Raw genomic sequence first — 19,489 nt, forward strand, 5'->3', positions numbered from 1 at the left:
AATAATGACAGTAAAATGTTGTGTCTAGAAACTGAGGTTGGTCGAGTTCTGAAGTGGTGATTGCGTTCCAGGTACAGCGGCTAGCGAGGTGCTGCAACCGGCCGCTCCTCATCCCTGCCTCGGTCGTCCAAGGTCACGTCCTGCAGTTCCTCGAGAGGGTCTTCAGCGCCCAGGGGAAGCAGGACCACGCCGACATACACGCGTGGATGAGGAGCATGTTCGTAGCCAAGGACGAGGTGGAAACTAGGCTGGCCAACGCTTCTGCTGCAATTCAGAGCAACGTGAACGAAGGTAGGTCACCTTTATCTTTGAATATATATACTGTATAGAAGTCACCAGCCCAGGTTAAAATTTCTAATACGGTTTTGAGGTAGTTGGTTAGTTCACCGCCGCAAGCGCCACCATCTCTAGGGCATCGACTTGTGGTGGTCCCTAGCGGACAAGTGTCGAACTCTTCAAACACCCCTTCCCCCATCCCGTTGAACGAACTTGAGCTGCAGTGAATGATGGGTGGGGGGGTGCGGGGAATGACAGCGGGCGACAGTGCTGCGCTCTAACGGGTAAATAACAACTAAGACGATACAGGGCGTTACGGCAGCGCACTGCAGCGGTGAAGTACCCAAGCTGCTCATCATACGCTCCTGAAAAACGTAGAGTAAATCCTATCCACTCGCGACTTCTATACAGTATATATATTCAAAGCCTTTATGAAAGGAAAAATTGTAACATGTTTTATGCCTCTGCCTTAGTCTCCTTGAGTGGTTTTATTTTGGTTTTCTTGTTGATAACGGATGACAGGTATTTAATCAATAAATCTTGCAAGGTGAGCCTTATTTGGAGATGGTAACAACAGCCCCTTTTAATCTTAAAAGGATTTTTTTTTTACCCATGTGAAGAAGATATTAACTCCTATGAGTAAGTCTTGACTTAATTGTGTAGCGAAAAACCGATATGCATTTGTTTTTTTGTGTGTTTGTTGGTAGAACTGGTTCAGTCTGCGAAAATCATCATGGAGTCGGTTGCAGAACGAATAATTCAGTCAAAGCTTGATCAGCATCAGTCGGTATTTGCAACGGCTGCTACCAGCAGCAATGCTGCTGCGACAGATGTTGGCGAGGACAGCCTTACGTATGCCCAGGTCAAGCAGATTGTGCAGGAAGCTCTTTCCATTTACGATGCTGACAAAACGGGCCTTGTGGACTATGCGTTGGAGACATCAGGTAGTGTGTTCCTGCTGATATGTTGTTTGAATTAATTTTGACTATTGTATACTTAAATAATGAAAAATCAATTATTTTGTTTTTACTTACATGAAGATAGAAAACTTAACTGAAATTCAAATGGTAGTGTCCACAGGCATGGACTAGATGTCAGTAGTTATTATAATGTATTTTATAAAGTTAGCAGTTTAGTTCTCATAATTCTAATTAGGGCTTTTCCGATCCAGGTACTGGTATTTGATATTGGCCGATGTTCAGCTCTCGGCAGATCACAAGTTATCGGCACAGTTATTAGTGGTATGGAAAAAAAATAACCTGCACAGATTTGTTTTTCAAATAATTAACTTTGTTGATTGACAGACTACAGATCCTCTTTGCTGCAAGATCATGTCAATCAACTTTTTAAAGGCAAATATTAATTATTCAGTGCAGACTAGTTAACTATCAGTAAACAAGAGGTTTGCGTAATGAATACGTGATGTACATTGTTCCAATGAGTTTTGTTTCATTTTAGGTTTTTTATTTTAGATTTAATAACAAAATTATGGTATTCACCAACAAATTTATATATATATATATATATATATATATATATGTGTGTGTGTGTGTGTGTGTGTGTGTGTGTGTGTGTGTGTGTGTGTGTGTGTTTCAAAATATTTTATAAAGTGTGGCCAGTAATTATAAGTGTTGGTTGCAGTATCAGGTATCAGTGGTGGTATGGAGATATTGGTGGTATTTGTGCCTGTCAGAAAAGGAGGTATCGGAACAGCTCTAATTATGTTAACTGTAGCATGTACTTTGCAGAAATCAGTTGTCATTTATTTTGTCAGCCTAGAGTCCATAGTGGTATAGTGAGAAACGTGGCATACATTTCCATTAGTTGTGGGTTTTCTCTGGGTTTTCCTGTTTGTACTTCACAATCCTTCTCTTGGTGCTCCATTCTGATATGGTCCCTTGCTGTCTAATGACTCCTATGTCTGTGAGACATTAGGTCATGATTAGTTCATTTTAACAAATTCAAAAAAACTCTCATTTTAATCGATAAACTCTTTTTATTAATTCAGAAGCAAAGAGGTATAAGTGGATTTAGGATAAGAAAAGTGAATAAACATTTTGTTATGTAGTTAATGGTTGCAAAAATATTAAGAGATCAAATGTATCCCATTGGGGTGAAACAGTTTTCTTTTGGGACCAAACAGTTCCACATTTACATCCAACTAATTATAATATATATATATTCTGTCACTTACACACCTTTGCTTCTAACTACCCCAATTGTATTTCAAAGGGGGGAGCAGTCATTTTCCACACCAAACTTGAATGCTGACTTGTGGTTGTACTGTCCTTTGTGGTGAGCCTTGTCGTGTGTTTCAGGAGGCTCCGTCCTCAGCACGCGCTGCACGGAGAATTTCAACACACAGTTTGCATCGCTGTACATGTTCAACGTGCGGTGGTTCCCTTGGTTCTCTGTCGGGACCTCTCCACGCATGGCGATACAGGTATACATCGCTGCAGGTACTCTTATAGCACTAGGGGTCAACCTTTGTCCTGCAAACGATATTTGGCCCGCCAAGGCTTGAATAGTGGACAGCCCTACCAGTAGGAAGCTTCTGCTCACAAGGATGAATCCAGTGGGGAGTTAAGTTTGGTCCGGACCCTCCCTTTTCAGGATTTAAAACTAAAAATAAAATACAAGCAAGTACAGAATAAGAAAAAATATAGCTACTTGGCTACATATGTAAGTTTACAGAGAGATTATTAAAGTGATTATTGTAATATTCAATAGGCTGCAATAATGTATTTCCTCCCCAGTACTGCCCAACATGCCTTATGCACAAAAGCAGCAGGATTATGTTAACAAGTAGTCTTTTTTAATGCAGATGCATGTGTGTCTTTCATACAAACTTGACATGTGTTTTTCATTTATTTAAAAAGAATATGAATAGATGATTTTTTTTATTGAAATCATCAAACAATTGATTTAAGAACAAAGTATAAAAAAAACAAATAACAACCAGAATGTAAAATGTTCAGTTTTTTTTTATTTCTCGGGCAAAATCATTACTTAAATGTCTTTGTGTAAACGTTGGAGTTCTAAAAGTTTACTATTCCCTAAGATTTTAGTGTGAAGTACAAATTTTCTATTAAAATTCAATTATGAAGAAAACTTATTTAGTACAAATATGGACCCCAGACCCAAGTTTGAATCCTGGTTTGGTCAATTTGATGTTGGTTTTACAAGATCCCTGGGATGGCTCTTATGGTGTAGCCTGATTCCTGGCCCAACATTCCTGGACTGTCTCATATGTTAGTCTAATGGCGTTGCGGCCAACGTAATGTTAAGCTAGAAAAATAAAGCCTAGACTGCTAAATATGTTGAAATGAAACAAGATGACATATTCTTCTAAAATAAAATTTATAGATTATATTTATTAACATGCTGTTGATTACAGCTCATGTTCTGTCACAACATCTAAATGGCTTAAAATTCTGTTGATTGTTGAAGCAACTAAAACATTTATGATGCAAATGGCTAGATGCTAGAATTTTAATTGTTTGTAATGCCTTCGCTCTTTAAAGATGGTTGACCTCTGTTAATCGTATGTTGTTTTTGGAAATTATTCCATGTGACGTCCCCAGATATAGTAACTAAAACCTCTCACTACACTTAAAAATTTGTGTGATTGCAAAACTCCAGTTTTAAAGCGCAAGTCATTTTAATCAAGAAAGTGTGTATGGTTTCTATAGGTTATGTATGTATGAAGATGTTTGTGGTTTCAAGGATGTGTTTTTGAAGGACAGAAAGGAAATGGTGTTTCTTTTCTTTCAGCCTCACATGAGTCCTGGAGAATGCTGGGCGTTCGCTGGTGCGCAAGGGTTTCTCGTGATCCAGCTGTCTCGTGAGATATACGTGTCCGGGTTCACTTTGGAACACATTCCCAAGAGCCTGGTTCCCAACGGACACATTGACTCTGCCCCTGCGAAGTTCAGTGTTTGGGTTAGTATTTTTTAACGTTCTTCATTGTGACTTACCACCAAAACTATAACAAATGGGTGCATGGCCGTTACGCACCGTTACCAGTGAAATTTCCACAGACGAGAAATAAGAATGTGTACAAGTATGCGAGTTAGCATATAATGCAAACATGCCATCGAGTGCCTCACTCTTACACCCTCTCCTCTTTTCTGCCATAGACTGCCCCCACTCCCGATTGTTGCACTTTTCGTTTCCCGCTTGAGTGTTACATTTTTGTAATTATCTGAAAAAGTAATTTCCCTCATTTCACCTTACTGACCATAAGGACGTTTCACTTCAAAAAGGTTTTAAATCCATGTTAACTAGGTACTTTCATGAAGCTGTTTTCAGTAGTGGCAAATTTGTTTCCATTTTAGTAAAATAAATGTAAAATAAAATGTCAGGTTAAGTATCCTCCAGTTATGTCTACAAGTGTAGTTTCAATTTCTATTGGCAATGTGAAGAAGAAAAAAAACATTTGTTGTGTATCAACAATCAAAATATTATACTGTGCAATTCTATACACTAGATGCATTTGTGCAATTTTGTTTTGAAAATAAGCACCCTATAATTATAATATAATACTAGTGAAGATAATTAAATTTACCTTGTAGTATCAGGAATGCTATATCATGAGTGTGGACATATGCACCATGTTTTAAAATGTTCTGTGGCAAGAATTATGGTAAAAACAGATTTTGGCAGCGCCTTTAAACACCTTGCATAATCAGTGTGGCCATCCGACAGCAAGGCATATGGGGGAAAATGGAATGAGCCGTGAATTTTTTTCTCATGGAAATTTGGGAGAAATCCATCATTATTGAAAGCTACGTGGAATTATATGTTTGTCTTTAAGTTCTTGTGCCCCAAGCCCAACAAGGAGTAAATATTTTAAACAGCTTTTATAAAAATAAAAACAATAACTCAAAATTTTTGTGTTTCAAAAACAAAATTGGCTTGAAAATAAATCCATAAAATTTTGTCTACTAATGGGCAATGTACAGTGCCATTAAGACAGTTGTGTTGTTTGAAGGATGATGGTATTTTGTGTGGTTAATGTTTAAGGTGAAACACGTGCTAATTTTTCAAAATTTAAATACCATTTTTTTTTGTATGTATTTATGTATTTATTACTGGTAACTGTTTCACAGGGCCTGGAAAATGAAAAAGATGAAGACCCACTGTTGCTTGGCAGTTACATGTACATGCATAACAGTTCGAGCCTACAGTACTTTAAAGTCCAGGTAGGTAATACAATCTGAAGCTGGTGAACATTCATAGTTTCAGCATTCAATTTTCACTGCAGTTGAGCAAAGATTTAGAAAATTCAAGCCGTGTCAAGTATACTTTGATTATCCTGGAATCATACTCTTAGATTATTTCAATGCCCATTGCATCCTAGCAGAAAAATCAGATAAAGGGTCGATGCCTAGAATTTGTCGACTAGCAGTTTTATGAATGAAAGGTGGTACGTCAGTTTTATTTAACAACCTTGCTTTTATATCCTGCACCAAGGTGATGTGACAGTTAGTTTGGGGTTGTCAAGTGTGGGTACAAGGATAAAAAACTCCGGCACAAGCCAGTTTTTTTTGTTCTAGATGTAAATCAATCCCATTTTTGTTCGAGCAATAGCAGCATAACTACTGCTATTTGTGCTGACTCCATGAAACGGTGATGTTAAGTACCGTCTCATTAGGTTACCTATCATTTGAGGTTTAAGCTCTAAAACTTGCATGCAAATCTCATCTTACATGCCAGAAAATATCTGTATTTTAAATTGTAAAAAGAAAAGTAAAAATATACGTAAGGATGAAAAGAGAAATTCTCGTTTGATAATCTCTACCGTGTTTTATCACATAATCGTTGCATTTGCATAATCATTGTACTATTATTTTAGGGCGTCAAAATTTGGAGGAAAAAAAATCCTCGCATAAAAATCACATGTTTTTGGTCTCTCCGTAGGGGTGGCAAACATGACAGGATTAAGTAACATGGAAAAGCAATCTGTTTTCAAGTTGCTGACAGCTAGTTGGTAGTTAAATGAGAAAATACAGTAATTACAATTACAGTAAAACTTGTTTAAGATGTCTCCACACAATACGATTTCCCTTCCAGTAAGGTCAAATGTTTCAGTACCGCCATTTTCACAATAAGATTTGTTAATTTTTTCCATGTAAGATGTTGCCCATAACTTTTCCCATAAAAAAATTTATTTTAAAGTTTAAATCCATTATTTGTTACGATATTACAGCTTACTTATTTAGTTAACAGGAATACAAAGTTAGCAGTTGTGTAAATTTTCTTTTAAAGGCGTTTTCAAACGTTATAACATTTATCTGTTCATCTTTGTCACCACTGTGTAGCATATATAAAAATGTAGCCAGTATTAGTTGACATTATTCATGTTTAGTTATGTTGTACCCGTACAGTGCGCATGTAGTCGAATATCGCTATTCATGGTTGCTACAGGACTAGAAAACCGGGAAAACCGGGAAATGTCAGGGAAATTAAAATGGTCAGGGAATTCCGGGAAATGTCAGGGAAAATTCTACGAATTCTGGAAATTTTAAAGTTGCTTATAATTCAAACAAAGATTTGTTTTGATGCGCTCGTACCGCTACCGAACGACTCCGCTAAAAGGCTGTTGCTTACCTATGGTTGCTTAAGGCACACGGCAACTGCAACTTTTTTTTTTACTTGGTCTACGATTGTCCGTTGCAATAGGCTGTTACAACCACCCACCATAACTTCTGGCCAATCCAGGCACTCCTTTGTTCACTAGCGAACCCGGCCTTCATTTGTTCGTGTTTTGATCCTTTTTAATTTGCCCTTGAGACTTTGTGTTTTGTTCAGTTCCATGCAGTGAACTACAGAACGGGCATGGCGTCGTTTATCTTTTAAAGGCTATTTTCACGTGGAATAAGGTGACTTCAAAGCTTATTACGTGAATTTAAAGGCGTTGTTTCAGGTGAAGTTAGTTTTTGATGCGATCATAAGAAAATAAAGTGCATTTTGATAAAGAAGCAATACCAATTCTCATTTTGAAAACTACCAAGCTGATATGAAAACACGTGGCTTTTGTGTGCGGTTATGTTTTTGTATTTTTTCTAACTATTTTTTTAATTACCTTTTTTTTCAACCGTTATAATCCGTGAGTTCTGTTGTGTGACATTTACATTGTGTATTAAAAAATATGCATAACTGAACATGTTTTTCCCCAGAATCGTTAGTTAACATTGTAAGAATGTAAGAGTATTGCATGTTGTAATGCTGCTATTGTAATTCTCTAAGTAGGCCCATTATATTGTTAGGTGTGAATTTGTAATAGTTTTTGTATTTGTGTAGTAATATTTTTTTAAGAATTCATAAACAATAATTTTTTAACCTAACTTGAAAATATTAATATGTACTTTTTTTTAGCTTAGAGATGTCGAAGAAAATTACTTTAAAGGAGAATTGGCTCAAGGAGTCACAGTTTCAGCATATCAAACCCTCTGCTAAAAACATAAATTCTGCGTACTGCACTTTGTGCTACAAAAGTATTCAACTCAGCAATATGGGCCGAAGAGCTCTCACCAGCCATGTCGAAGGAAAAAAAAAACACATTCGCAATTCTGCCGTCAAATTAACACAATAAAAAACCTTATTTTACCTCATGTTGAAATTTTTATATTACATTTAATCATATGCACGTTAATATTTATGGCATGTACTTCATAAGAAAGTCAGGGAATTTTTCTCTTAAATTTCTGGAAAACAGGGAAAAGTCAGGGAATTCTAAGATTCTATTTCTGTAGCAACCATGCTATTGATATTGATAGCTCGCCAATTGCATGCAACGGGCATGCTCTATCTCTTTTCGGGTAAACTACGTTTCATAGCCTGCACACTCGTAGTTACTGTGTACATCGACGGAAGTTACGCATCAGTTCCGGCTCACATTCAGGTTGCGGTATAGTTGTTTATTCGTTTTGAAGTTGAACCAAATATGTTTTGGTTGCATGACTAATTAATTTAAATAATTTGGCGTGATTTTGTATACTCTACTTTTTAATTAAACGTCCTTTCCATGCAATAGGTTGTCAGGTGATGTGTTCATACAGGATACTGGTAGATGTGCCATACACTTGCACTTTCACTTGCAATTTACTCTGGGTTTTGCATCTGCTGACGTTCTGTACTCACCAGCGTCTGGGTGTTGTGAAGGCTGCCGGGCGGCTGGTTCTTCCCTGGAGATGGTGCAGGCTGGACTGGAAGGTTCCCCCAAGAGTTTTCCTTCCCCGGAAGTATGCACACAATTTCGGTATGTGGGTCGCTGTATGCACAAAATGGTTCCTACACATTCCGCTTTGTCAGAGCCAATGAACCTCCAGGCAGAGCAGTCGGCTGGTTCGTCAGTGACGGGCACACCACAAATCACAGAGTCGGCCCTTTATACCCCTTCTGAGGACCTGAGATTGTCGTAGGCGAGGGTGGTTTTCCGGGAATTGCCGGCCACTTCTTGGGATCTCCAGGTGGCTGTAGTGCCTTGCGCACTCGACTGGCCTGGAGGTAGAGGGGGTAGGCAGGGGGTGGCAGTTGGTTGGGGGGGGGGGGGGCCACGTGCTGCCTAGTCGGTCCTCTGCGTGGTTGCCCCGGGCAACCGGCGACGCAGTCGCGGTCGCCCATACAGCGGGCGACATAGCCGCAGGTAGGCGGTGCTTGCCATCTTACACGTCTGCTGTGGCCTGCAAGGGAGGGGCTGACGGCTTCGTGATTACAGATATGCGCGGCACGCTGCACATCTAGGTTTTGTTCTTATGAATAACTTCACCTAACAAAAATGCTTTTTGACGTGACAACGTCTAATAAATAGATGAACGCCGGCTGCACGCACGAAAAAGTGTCCCATAACGCACATTGTCTCACTACGGATGTGTCCCGTTACGCTCATTGTATGTATGCGCTGTATCTCTCTTCCACTCGATTGGAACAACAATCGATTTGACTTTTCAATCATGTTTTCGTCGTTTGAATTATTAATATTATATAGTTTAACCAGGGACCGGAAAGTTACTTTTAAAAAGTAACTCAGTTACAGTTACAAATACTCCATTGGAAATTTAACCCTGTTACAACTACAAGTTACAATACTGAAAATAAACCAGTTACAGTTCTGAGAAAAGTAACTGTAAGTTACTTTAACAGTACTTTGTGAAAAACTAAAAATGTGATACGTAATATTGTTATAATTAAAAGCTAATAAAACATATTGTGTTTAGTAAAGATATATGTTTATTTAAACTGAAAAATTTTAAATAAGGTCTTAAATTACATTTAGTAATTAGTTCACACTACAAAATAATAACACTGATATCAAATCACCACTTTTTTAACCACTGCTTATTGATACAGACCTGAAAAATTCGCGGATTAATTTCGTGATATGCTACAATTCAAATAATTATACCTTAGCGCTGCTTTTACCACTGGTTAACTGTTAATCTGGAATAATAAGGGCCAATTAGAGACCCTCGCTCAAAGAAGTGTCGAATCACAGACACTCAATCGAGACGACTCGCAAGTCAGCAGCCAATGAACAGGTGGCATTTGCCCGAGTGTGTAGAGTGTAGCAGAGTCTATCCTGCAGGTCATTGAACCCGCGAATTATTCCGATCTCTACATATTGATCTTGAATAGCAGTTGCTTCTCAAAATTTGAATCGCTTAAATTGCCTTTATTTGGGCGTAAAACTAAACTTGCACAGCTGAACAACCTTTCAGCTGCAGCACTTGTTGGCATCGCTGTGTTCAACTTAATGAAAAGTTTTTTTTGATTTGAGGATAGTCTTTGAGTGAATAAATGTCCTTATTTCTCGGCTTCTCGCTTCATTAGATTTTGTCATTTCTTTCACGCATGTGCACAGGTAGGTTAATTAATTAAACAGCACAGCAGTAAACCCGCATGTCGCAAATATTAAATAAATGACAATCAAAATATGAGGGCAGGCTAGCCAACAGCAGTTTTACAAGTACAAGCAATACCATCGCAAATAATATGCTTGTCGGGATTTTCGTTCTGGGATTGAAAAAATCAACAAATCGTTGTTTGTTCAGTAAGAAATATATTTAAAAAATGTAACGCAAGAAGTAACGACAATTATCGTTACTTTAAGAAGGAAAAATGTAATTCAGTTACAGTTACAGTTACTGAAAACTTAATATATTGCGTTACCACGATCGTTACCATAAAAAGTTACTGTTACAAATAACATCGTTACTAGTAGCGCGTTACTTCCAGTCCCTGAATTTAACGATCGTCCACTGATTTTTAGCACAATTGGTACGGTTATTTAAAAGTAATGTTGAATTTTCAAATACTTTTTAACGAACAATGTGTTTTACAGTTACACATAATAATTCAAATTACACCCGGAATCTTTTGCAGAATGTTTTAAAAAATATTGTAACACATTATAAATAAGTTTGGTGTATTTGGGATACGTATTTGTTATAAAATCGTATTATAAATACGAAATAATATTATTCCCCTACGGTGCTTCTATCTACGGTGACGGACGCGAACCGAACGAATTGTGCTCTCTATCAGCTGCCACGGGAACCAGGTATTCATTAATACATATTTTCCTTTGTTTATCGCGATGGGCGTTATTATTAATGAATTATAAATACAATTTTGTGCCTGGGGCCACAATTGCATATCATTTTTAGCACTGGAAGACATAAAAACGTAAAATATTCTCGACAAATTTTAATTTGTGGTTTTGATTGCTGATTACAACAACAATTTCGGCAATAAAGGTTAACTATTCTTGAATTTTAAAAATCTGATTACTAATATATTTTCAAGTATTTATTCTTTTATTATTAAAATAAAAATGTTTCAATTTTATTCATAAAAGTATGCAATCATTTCATCAATGTTTTGTTATGATGTTGTCACGTTAAACTATCGTCCGTAAACCGACTTTACAGACAACCAATTTTTTCGCATGAAAATTGCTCTCCTGCTTTTCAAACTTGATTTTAGCATGAAATGTGCAGTGCCCATCTGATAAAACACTAATTGTTTTTTAGTTTTTGTTATTTTGTTAAAAAAATATTTGATTTTACTGCAAAATAAAAAAAGCAAGCACTTGCATTATTTTTTATGATTTTAATAATGAGCAAAATGGATTTATTATGTTTTGTATTACCCATAAATAGCCATGTTCTAGTCTGCGTAACTGAATTTATAGAGGTGATTGCATATGTAATAAAACCTTAATATGGGATGTCATACTCTAGTGTCTTTTTTTTTTTCGTTTCAGCAAGAAGAAACGAGACCATTCCGGATTGTGGAACTAAAAGTGTTGTCCAACCATGGTCATCCAAATTACACCTGCATTTACAGGTTTCGAGTGCATGGTACTCCGGTGCAGAAGTAAATTGCCAAAAACAATTGGCCTTTGCTAGAGTTCCTATTGTCCTAAGGAAAAAAAAAAAGAACCAACTGGTCAACATCGTACCAAAGTTTCTCTGTGGCAGTACAAATAATTGTGTTCATGACCAAGACTTGCTAGAATGTAAGGTATTTTATGATTATTATTTTATATAAGTTTGAAGAATTATGTGTACAATCATCAATGCTATTAAAAGTTAGTTAATGGTATTTGGTAGCTGCGTTACCATTATTGTGAGAGAGTTTTGATTAATTTTATTGTTGGCATCTGGCGTACTTGCCAATACAGTGTTCTGGTGAGCATTTATGTAAAGTTTCACTTTGTTATTTATTTGTGATTTTTATTACATTGCATGAAACTTTTGTTAGAGAAGTTTGAAGACTGTGTATTCATTATTGTGGTTCATGAATGATTGTTTTTGATGTTTTGAATTAAACATTTAATTGTTTTAGTTACTTATTTCTGTTATTGTTTGTTTTTTTGCACATAACAGATAACTTTTATTTTTAGTGTTTACAAGTTTTCAACTGTATATAATTATGATCATAGATGTCTTTAATTTTTGTAGTTGTGTATATACACAGAAAAAGTTATTTGAAATGTAGGAAATAAGTTTAAGACATTGGTTAACAATGGTTTGTATTCTTGAAATGTTGTATAGTACTAAAGTAGTGTTTAACCAAAATATTATTTTGCCCAAAAGTATTTTTGATGAGCTTGCACAAATGTAGAAAAAGTATTTTTCCAACAATATTAATTGCATGCAATTTTTGCTAAGTATTTCTAATTTCTTAAAGTTATTTAATTATAGTCTTGCCTTTTTATTTTGTTCGAATTTAGCAACTGCTTAAGCTACAATTAACATGTTAACATAATCGTGTGTATCCCATAATTTCTCTTTCATCACATGAGCAAGTACAAAGCTAAATAACTCTCGTTGAGTTACATATTGTATTTTTGTAATAGTTATAATTGTATAATATAGATAAATAATTTTTCTTATCAGTAAGTATATTTATGAAATGGTGCCTTGTGTATGACAGATGTTTGATGTGCAATATTTATTTTTATTTTTTTAAATCCATTTAACTGCTGCTAGTCAGTCAACTCCAGAAACAATACAGTAGTTAATGATTCATCAGAAATAAATTTCTTGGAAAAAATAAAGTTGAATTTTCAGAGTTTATCATCACAGTGGATCAATGTGAATTTCATGTCAAATTATTATTTTCAGAGGGTTTTAAATTTGTTACGTAGTGTAAAGAAGGAATATTAAAATAAGTTCCCGTAATTGTGTCTGCATGAAGTACCTCCACTGCTTTTTTAAATAATTCTGTTTTGGTGGGAAAATAAATTTTTCGCAAATACTTGAAATTACAGACCATGATATTTGTATGCCATTTAAGTTTTAATTTAATTTAAAGGTGGAATTTGAATCAAAAATTTCATTTGTTTTAATTCTTTTGTATCAGTGTTCAAACACTGAAAAAGTAACCAAATAGGAGCAAGGAGGTCTGGATATAATTGGTGGATTGAAACATTTTATGACTGTCTTATGGGATGGAAAAGTTTGTAGGAGATTTGTTTTACAGTTTTGGCAATGTGCAAAGTGTAGCGGTGATGTGGAAAAGTAAGGAAACTAGTTAGTTGAAAAACTGTAAAACAAGAGGCAAAAAAAATCTATGTTTTGTGGTTTTGATACTAGGTACTTTTTATTCATAACAGTAAGCAAGGTGTATAATGTCATTTATCTACAATATTTTCAGCATTTTGTGTTCTAATGATGGCCTAAAAGATTTCATAATGTAGGTATTAAGTGTAATTTACATTGAGTGAGTTTACTAACTACTCCTTGTTAATACATTTGTTAAGAACTAATTCTATAATTGTAATCATGCTGACTTGCTAACTAGCCCCTCGCTTTGATTTAGCAAGTATTGTATAAGACTGGTACATACAGTTTTCTTGCCACTCGTTTACCATTGCAATGTTTTAATTGGCCGGTTAGGTGTCGATAACCAGTTGAAGTACCAATGTTTAAAAAAATTGTAAGGCATTCCATTTAAATTTAAACTACAGTACTACAAACTGCCAGAAAGTAACATGATCCAAAAATTAAAACATAACCTGACAACAAACCACTTGGAGTAAATGAATTTAACTCGTCCTTTGTAAGTGCTCAAGATAGAGGGTGCATGAGTAGAAAATTTTCATGTTGAGTCATGAAAAAATTTATTATTTTTTGAGTGAAGTAGTCAAGCTAACTTTTTTTTTTTTTGCATTTTTCTTTCAAGCTCAATTAACATGATATAGTTGCCAAAAATTACATACTGCACATGACAATAGTTATTGAATCACTATCATAGTACCCAGTGGTGGTGCATGTCTCCCCCCACCCTCAGAAGGGTAAAATATGCACTGGGTAATATGACTTCTGAAGTAATAAACAGGTTATGTATTATACTAGGTCCTGACTACGAGTGCCCCGCCCAGAAGTCAATCCTAGGTCAGCCCTTGATGGTACCAACTGCAGAACAGCATTTAGAATTACAAAAAAAGATTTCACCTTCAATTAAAAATATAATTTTTTCATGTAATTTTGCTATTAGAATTTTCCTGACAAAATATCTGTAACTGTGAAGTAAATGGTAAACTCACCTAATGTAATTGACAAGTTAGATGTGTGGAGCCTGTACACTTGGATGGATAAGTTAAAAAAATAATAATAATTCCATTGCTATTCTGGCAATCTTGGTGCTGTCCAGTTTCTAATGCATTGAATACATTTGTAGCAAATTGTGTGTGCTGTAATTTTTTTTTGTTTTAATGTTAACTTGTTTTAAATTTAAAAATTTTTTAGAGATGGGACGAAACTCGAGCTGAGTTGAGCAAGTAGCTAAAGCTCGACTCGACTCAAAAGTGGAATTCAATTTACTTAACAGTTTGAGACTTTCCAACCTTTTTCTTTCTCTGTATATATTTGACATGGGCAAGAAACACTTCATAGTGTAATATCCTTAATTTGCACTACAAGTTTTCTTGAACAACAATTAATTTTACTTCTCGAAAAATGTTTCCTCCTCATTTACATTTTAGGACACTGGAAAATATGTTATTTTGGAATTGGTCTGGTGTATGTCATAGATTTGTAACATAGCAAATAAACTACGAAAAGAAAATAATGTCTGGAATTTATGTTTTTTACCCTACTATAGCTGCAATCGACCGTATTGCTGTTTGGCATGAAAACAAAATTCTTGCACTGCGTATCTTCATATCTTTAACTGTCTAGTCAAAATGGTGGCCGGCTTTATTTTGGAAAGCCTAAGATTCACACCATTCCATTCAGAGATCCAAACCGTTCCAAAGTTCGCAGCTCGCTCAAGCAACTTGCACATGTAGGATAAAATAGAGCTGGAAAGATGTAAATTATCTTTCGTACACTTAAGTGAGAAATTAGAGAATTGTCAATTTAAAATAGTGTGGACTGTTGGTAAGTTAGGTTAGCTACAATGAAAATACTGAGAAATTGTGTGAAAATTTGGTTTGGTTATTAAAATACTATAAAAATAATACAATAAAGTTAGCTACATCTTAAATTGGTAATTCCTAACAAACCAATAATTAACTTTACTGTAGTTTTAATGCATCTATCGAGTTTGGCTCGATTTTTAACGACTCCACTGAAATATCAAGCGTGTACTCGACTCAGCTCGACTCGCCCCAAAAATTTACAGACTTGCCCTTCTGTACTTTTTTTTTTTAATTTATTCTGTGCTGTATCTATGGAAACAACTGGGAAATATTTTGAAGAAGATGATGTATGCATGTACATGTTTGTAATTTCAGTAATTGTACTACTAAAAGTTTTGCAGATTTGTTTGATAAATATTCACATGTATGCATGCAGTTTTGACATTTTAACAACTACAGTGTCTGTTAAATGAGAACAAAGTTTTGTAATAAACTATTCACAGGATTAATCTTGTCTATTCATTTTATGTACTAAATGTGTTATATATATTGTAATAAACAAGAATTTGTTACCCTTAGAGGTGATTTTCCCCATCACACTACCCACAGGACCACCACTGGTTAGTAATTGTCACTCTTCAAGCCTAGGTGTGGTCAGGTAGATGCAGTGGCAGACCTATTCAAGGAAGAGGTACACTATTTTTATGGCAACCATTTCCTTCTCAGTATTTATTGAGCTATTAAACATACCATTAATCAGATGCATACCTTTCCATTCCAAATCACTATCAGTTTTAAGGTTTTTTTTTCTAAATTTGTCTATTATATAAAATTGCATATGTTTTGTGTATTTTAGTAATTCATATAAATAAAATTGTTACAAAACAGTTTTCGCATGCATAGGTTTTATCCAGAAATTTCATGGATTCCTGGTTTTATTTCGGAAGAGAGAGGGGACGTGCCCCCCTATGCCACCCCCCTTAAATAAGCCCTTGGGCAGATGTAGAATTCCTGTTCATTGACTAGCATTGGCCTATGATAAGACTCGTAATTTGTTAATTGTTTGCCAGTCGTTGGATAAGATCCCTGAAAGGCATGCCAGTTCCTGTGGTCCAATCAGCACAACATACGCGTGTTTGGAGGAGTGTCTCCACAATGCAAAAATATTTTGTTTCAACTTACTTAAGGTACCGTAAGTACTAGATCAGAATAAAAAGTGCTAAATAATTATTTTATTTATTTTTGACACTATTCAGACGTTTTGGCAATATTGATACCCCTTAAGCAAACGAACAAAAATGTAAAGCCACTGAATCAACGTCAAATATTAAAGGGAAAGGGGATAAAACCATACTTACGTGTTGTAAACATCTTTGATGTTACGGCCTCCGTCCATCTGCAGTCTCGAAGAAAACAAATATCAGAAAAGTAATTATTACACTTGACATGTCTACTGAATGTCGGTAAAGTGTAAATTCATGAGTTCTCAGTTACAAATACGCTTATACAATACGAAACTCAAGACGTAAAAATTTAACGTAGAATTTGACATCGTGCCTCCTTGCCTCTTGATTGAAGTCCGGTTTCGAGCCCAGCAGCAGTGTTCGTGACGTCACTTCCGCCCCGTGCGCGCGGGAGGGGCGTCTCAGCGTCCGGGTCTCCAGTTCCGCCGAGGCCAGACGCGGTCGCAGGACGCTGCACTGCAGAGCTCTCTTTGTTATTTGTCTTACTGTTTGTTGCCTTTTGTGTAATGTGTGTTTTGTAGCGGCACTTCTTAGTGCCCTGTGCTGCGATAAATTGCCACTGAACTGTAAGTATTCCTTTGGCGACTTAATCCGCCTGCCTCGTATTTGCCTTGTCACCAGGGACGCAACAACAGGGGGGGGGGAGGGGCAAGGGTATTTTGTCCCCCCTCTGAAACCTTGAAGTGGGGGCAAACGGGGGTAAAGAAAGTGCTGTGTAATCAATTTTTAGATAATAAAACTGCTTAAATAGCACAATTTTCCACCTTGAAATACAAATTTTCCCGGGACCCCCCCCCCCCCTTTTCAATAGGGGGGATCGATGATTCTTTATAAAAAGGTATATTGCCCCCCCTTTGGAAATTTAGTTGTTGCGCCCCTGCTTGTCACACAAGGTCCCCCCAATACGTGCACCAACTAGTAGTCCGCCCAGTTTTCGCTGCAGAATTCCCCGCGCGGGTGACGTCCTCGGTCAGCCATTGGGCCTGACGGTCCACTCCCACCTCTGAGCTAGAGGCCGGGCAATCAACCATCCAATCAGCAAAGCGATTGAGCGTTGTCCGCTACGTCTCCAACCCCCCGTTGTCGGAGACGAGACCGCGACAAATCCTTTAAAATAATGCCGAGCGGATAACTGTACACTGAACCTTTGAATATATATACTGTATAGAAGTCGCCAGCCCAGGTTAAAATTTCTAATACGGTTTTGAGGTAGTTGGTTAATTCACCGCCGCAATCGCCACCATCTCTAGGACATCGACTTGTGGTGGTCCCTAGCGGACAAGTGTCGAACTCTTCAAACACCCCTTCCCCCTCCCGTTGAACGACCTTGAGCTGCAGTGAATGTTTGGTGGGGGGTATGCGGGCAACAGTGCTGCACTCTAACGTGCAAATAACAACTAAGACGATACAGGGCGTTACGGCAGCGCACTGCAGCGGTGAAGTTCCCAAGCTGCTCATTTTACGCTTCTGAAAAACGTAGAGTAAATCCTATCCACTCGCGACTTCTATACAGTATATATATTCAAAGACTGAACTGTGTTTTCAACCTTATTTCTTGACGACAATCATACGTAGTTTCCGTACCTGCCGCTAGAATTCGCTGCTGGAGCATCTACGTCGACTATTAAATCATTTCATTTGCAGATCAAAGTTCTGAACTATATAATGAAACTGCTCCGATAAATACTAAAAATAATTGAAAAAAAAAAAACTAAACCCTGGATTTGTACCTGATTTTCGACAAGGAAATTTATTAAAATAGTGACAGTCTTGTTAAATTAACTAAACAGTTAATACTATAAAGTTTCCCCTTTGGCTTTGTGAACTTTGGTTCGCACCTTATACCACAAATGACAGCACCGTGGTTACACATTTCCGTTCCTTGCGATTTCCGTTCCATTCACGAAATTACCCCTACCAATTGCCGTATACCGAGGCCTTTAACACATCGAATATAGTAGGTACTAGGTCTAGTACTTATGTGCTAGCAGTGGAGAGACTGGTTTGGAGTTCATGTTGTGCCTAGAGCAGTTGGCGAAATTTTCCAGTCACGCACGGCGTGTGTACGCGGGCCCCGTGAATGGTGAACACTCAAGGTCAGGGTGAACACGTGCGCGATGTTGCCTCACGTGGCCAGGAAACGTACGCACGTAAACGTGCGCCTTCATTTAGCTCCGACGCGACGCCACCTCCTGGGACCGAAACTTCAAATAGCAACTCCGTAAGGTTGGTGTTCCAAGAAACAAAAATAATGGGTTTAGGTGTTGAATATGCTACACCTGTACCATAACTATATTCCTAGTGCACGATAGGAAACGGCCAGTCACTTATTCCTAGGGAACGGATTTTGGTGTCCTATCCGTTGCCGTTATGTTGCTCAAATTAGAGTTATTTTTTCGTTGGTTTCGTCCAGATGGCTGAACCGCATCTGGCGACATTGTTACTGTCGTGATAAATATTCAAAAAGCCCCTGTGCATTTGTCTGCCCACCGAACGTAGTAGTGTTTGTAGCCGATACACAATACAAGAAAGAAGCCGTATCTACAGCTGGACCATAATCAGCATGAAAGGAACTCTGATGAAAGTGATTAAATAACAGTTTGTTTGTAATTTGTAATCAACAGTTTTTTTTTTTTTTTCATTTCTGCAGCTCGCACAACAGTTATATCTTTATGAATTGACTGAAACGTATATATCTTAAGTTAAGACTTATACGTCTTAAGATAAGACATATACGTCTTAAGATGTTATTATAACAGATTTGTTGACCAAAAGTTAATAATAGATAATCTGACTTGTTACAAATAATTTGCTCTATTTAAAGCTTGCATGATAGAGCACTAGTAGTTTCGAGAAAAATGTATGAAATGTAATGTTTCTTGAGAATACTTTTAAATTAAAATAGCAGAAACTTTTTTATTTAGTCATATATTAAGAAATAAAATGAAAACTATAGTAATTTGGAAGCAGTATAGTTGTAATTTTAACTTTGTACACAATTATACTATTGAAAATATTAATTTTTAAAAAAGTCTCTATAATACCTATTCATTGCTTTGCAAGGTGTAACTAGCTACAAACATGACTTAATTCA

At 36.6% G+C, this 19,489-nt stretch overlaps 2 protein-coding genes across 2 annotated transcripts in view; both read left to right on the plus strand.

The window, feature by feature from the left end:
* LOC134537636 (klaroid protein-like) overlaps window positions 1–15,660 on the plus strand; it is an 83,367-nt gene extending 67,707 nt beyond the window's left edge. The window contains exons 10-15 of the mRNA XM_063378300.1: window positions 72–291; window positions 984–1,220; window positions 2,595–2,719; window positions 4,051–4,218; window positions 5,388–5,480; window positions 11,546–15,660. Coding sequence (XP_063234370.1) covers window positions 72–291; window positions 984–1,220; window positions 2,595–2,719; window positions 4,051–4,218; window positions 5,388–5,480; window positions 11,546–11,662 — 960 coding nt within the window. The 3' untranslated portion in view covers window positions 11,663–15,660. The remainder of the gene's footprint in view (window positions 1–71; window positions 292–983; window positions 1,221–2,594; window positions 2,720–4,050; window positions 4,219–5,387; window positions 5,481–11,545) is intronic.
* Window positions 15,661–15,925: 265 nt separating this feature from the next.
* The window catches only part of LOC134537637 (secretin receptor-like), a 159,228-nt gene continuing 155,664 nt past the window's right edge, over window positions 15,926–19,489 (plus strand). Inside the window, exon 1 of the mRNA XM_063378302.1 lies at window positions 15,926–16,961. The gene's annotated coding sequence lies outside the window, so the exon portion shown is untranslated. The remainder of the gene's footprint in view (window positions 16,962–19,489) is intronic.

The sequence above is a fragment of the Bacillus rossius genome, chromosome 12 (assembly GCF_032445375.1).
Source record: "Bacillus rossius redtenbacheri isolate Brsri chromosome 12, Brsri_v3, whole genome shotgun sequence".
NCBI lineage: Eukaryota > Metazoa > Arthropoda > Insecta > Phasmatodea > Bacillidae > Bacillus > Bacillus rossius.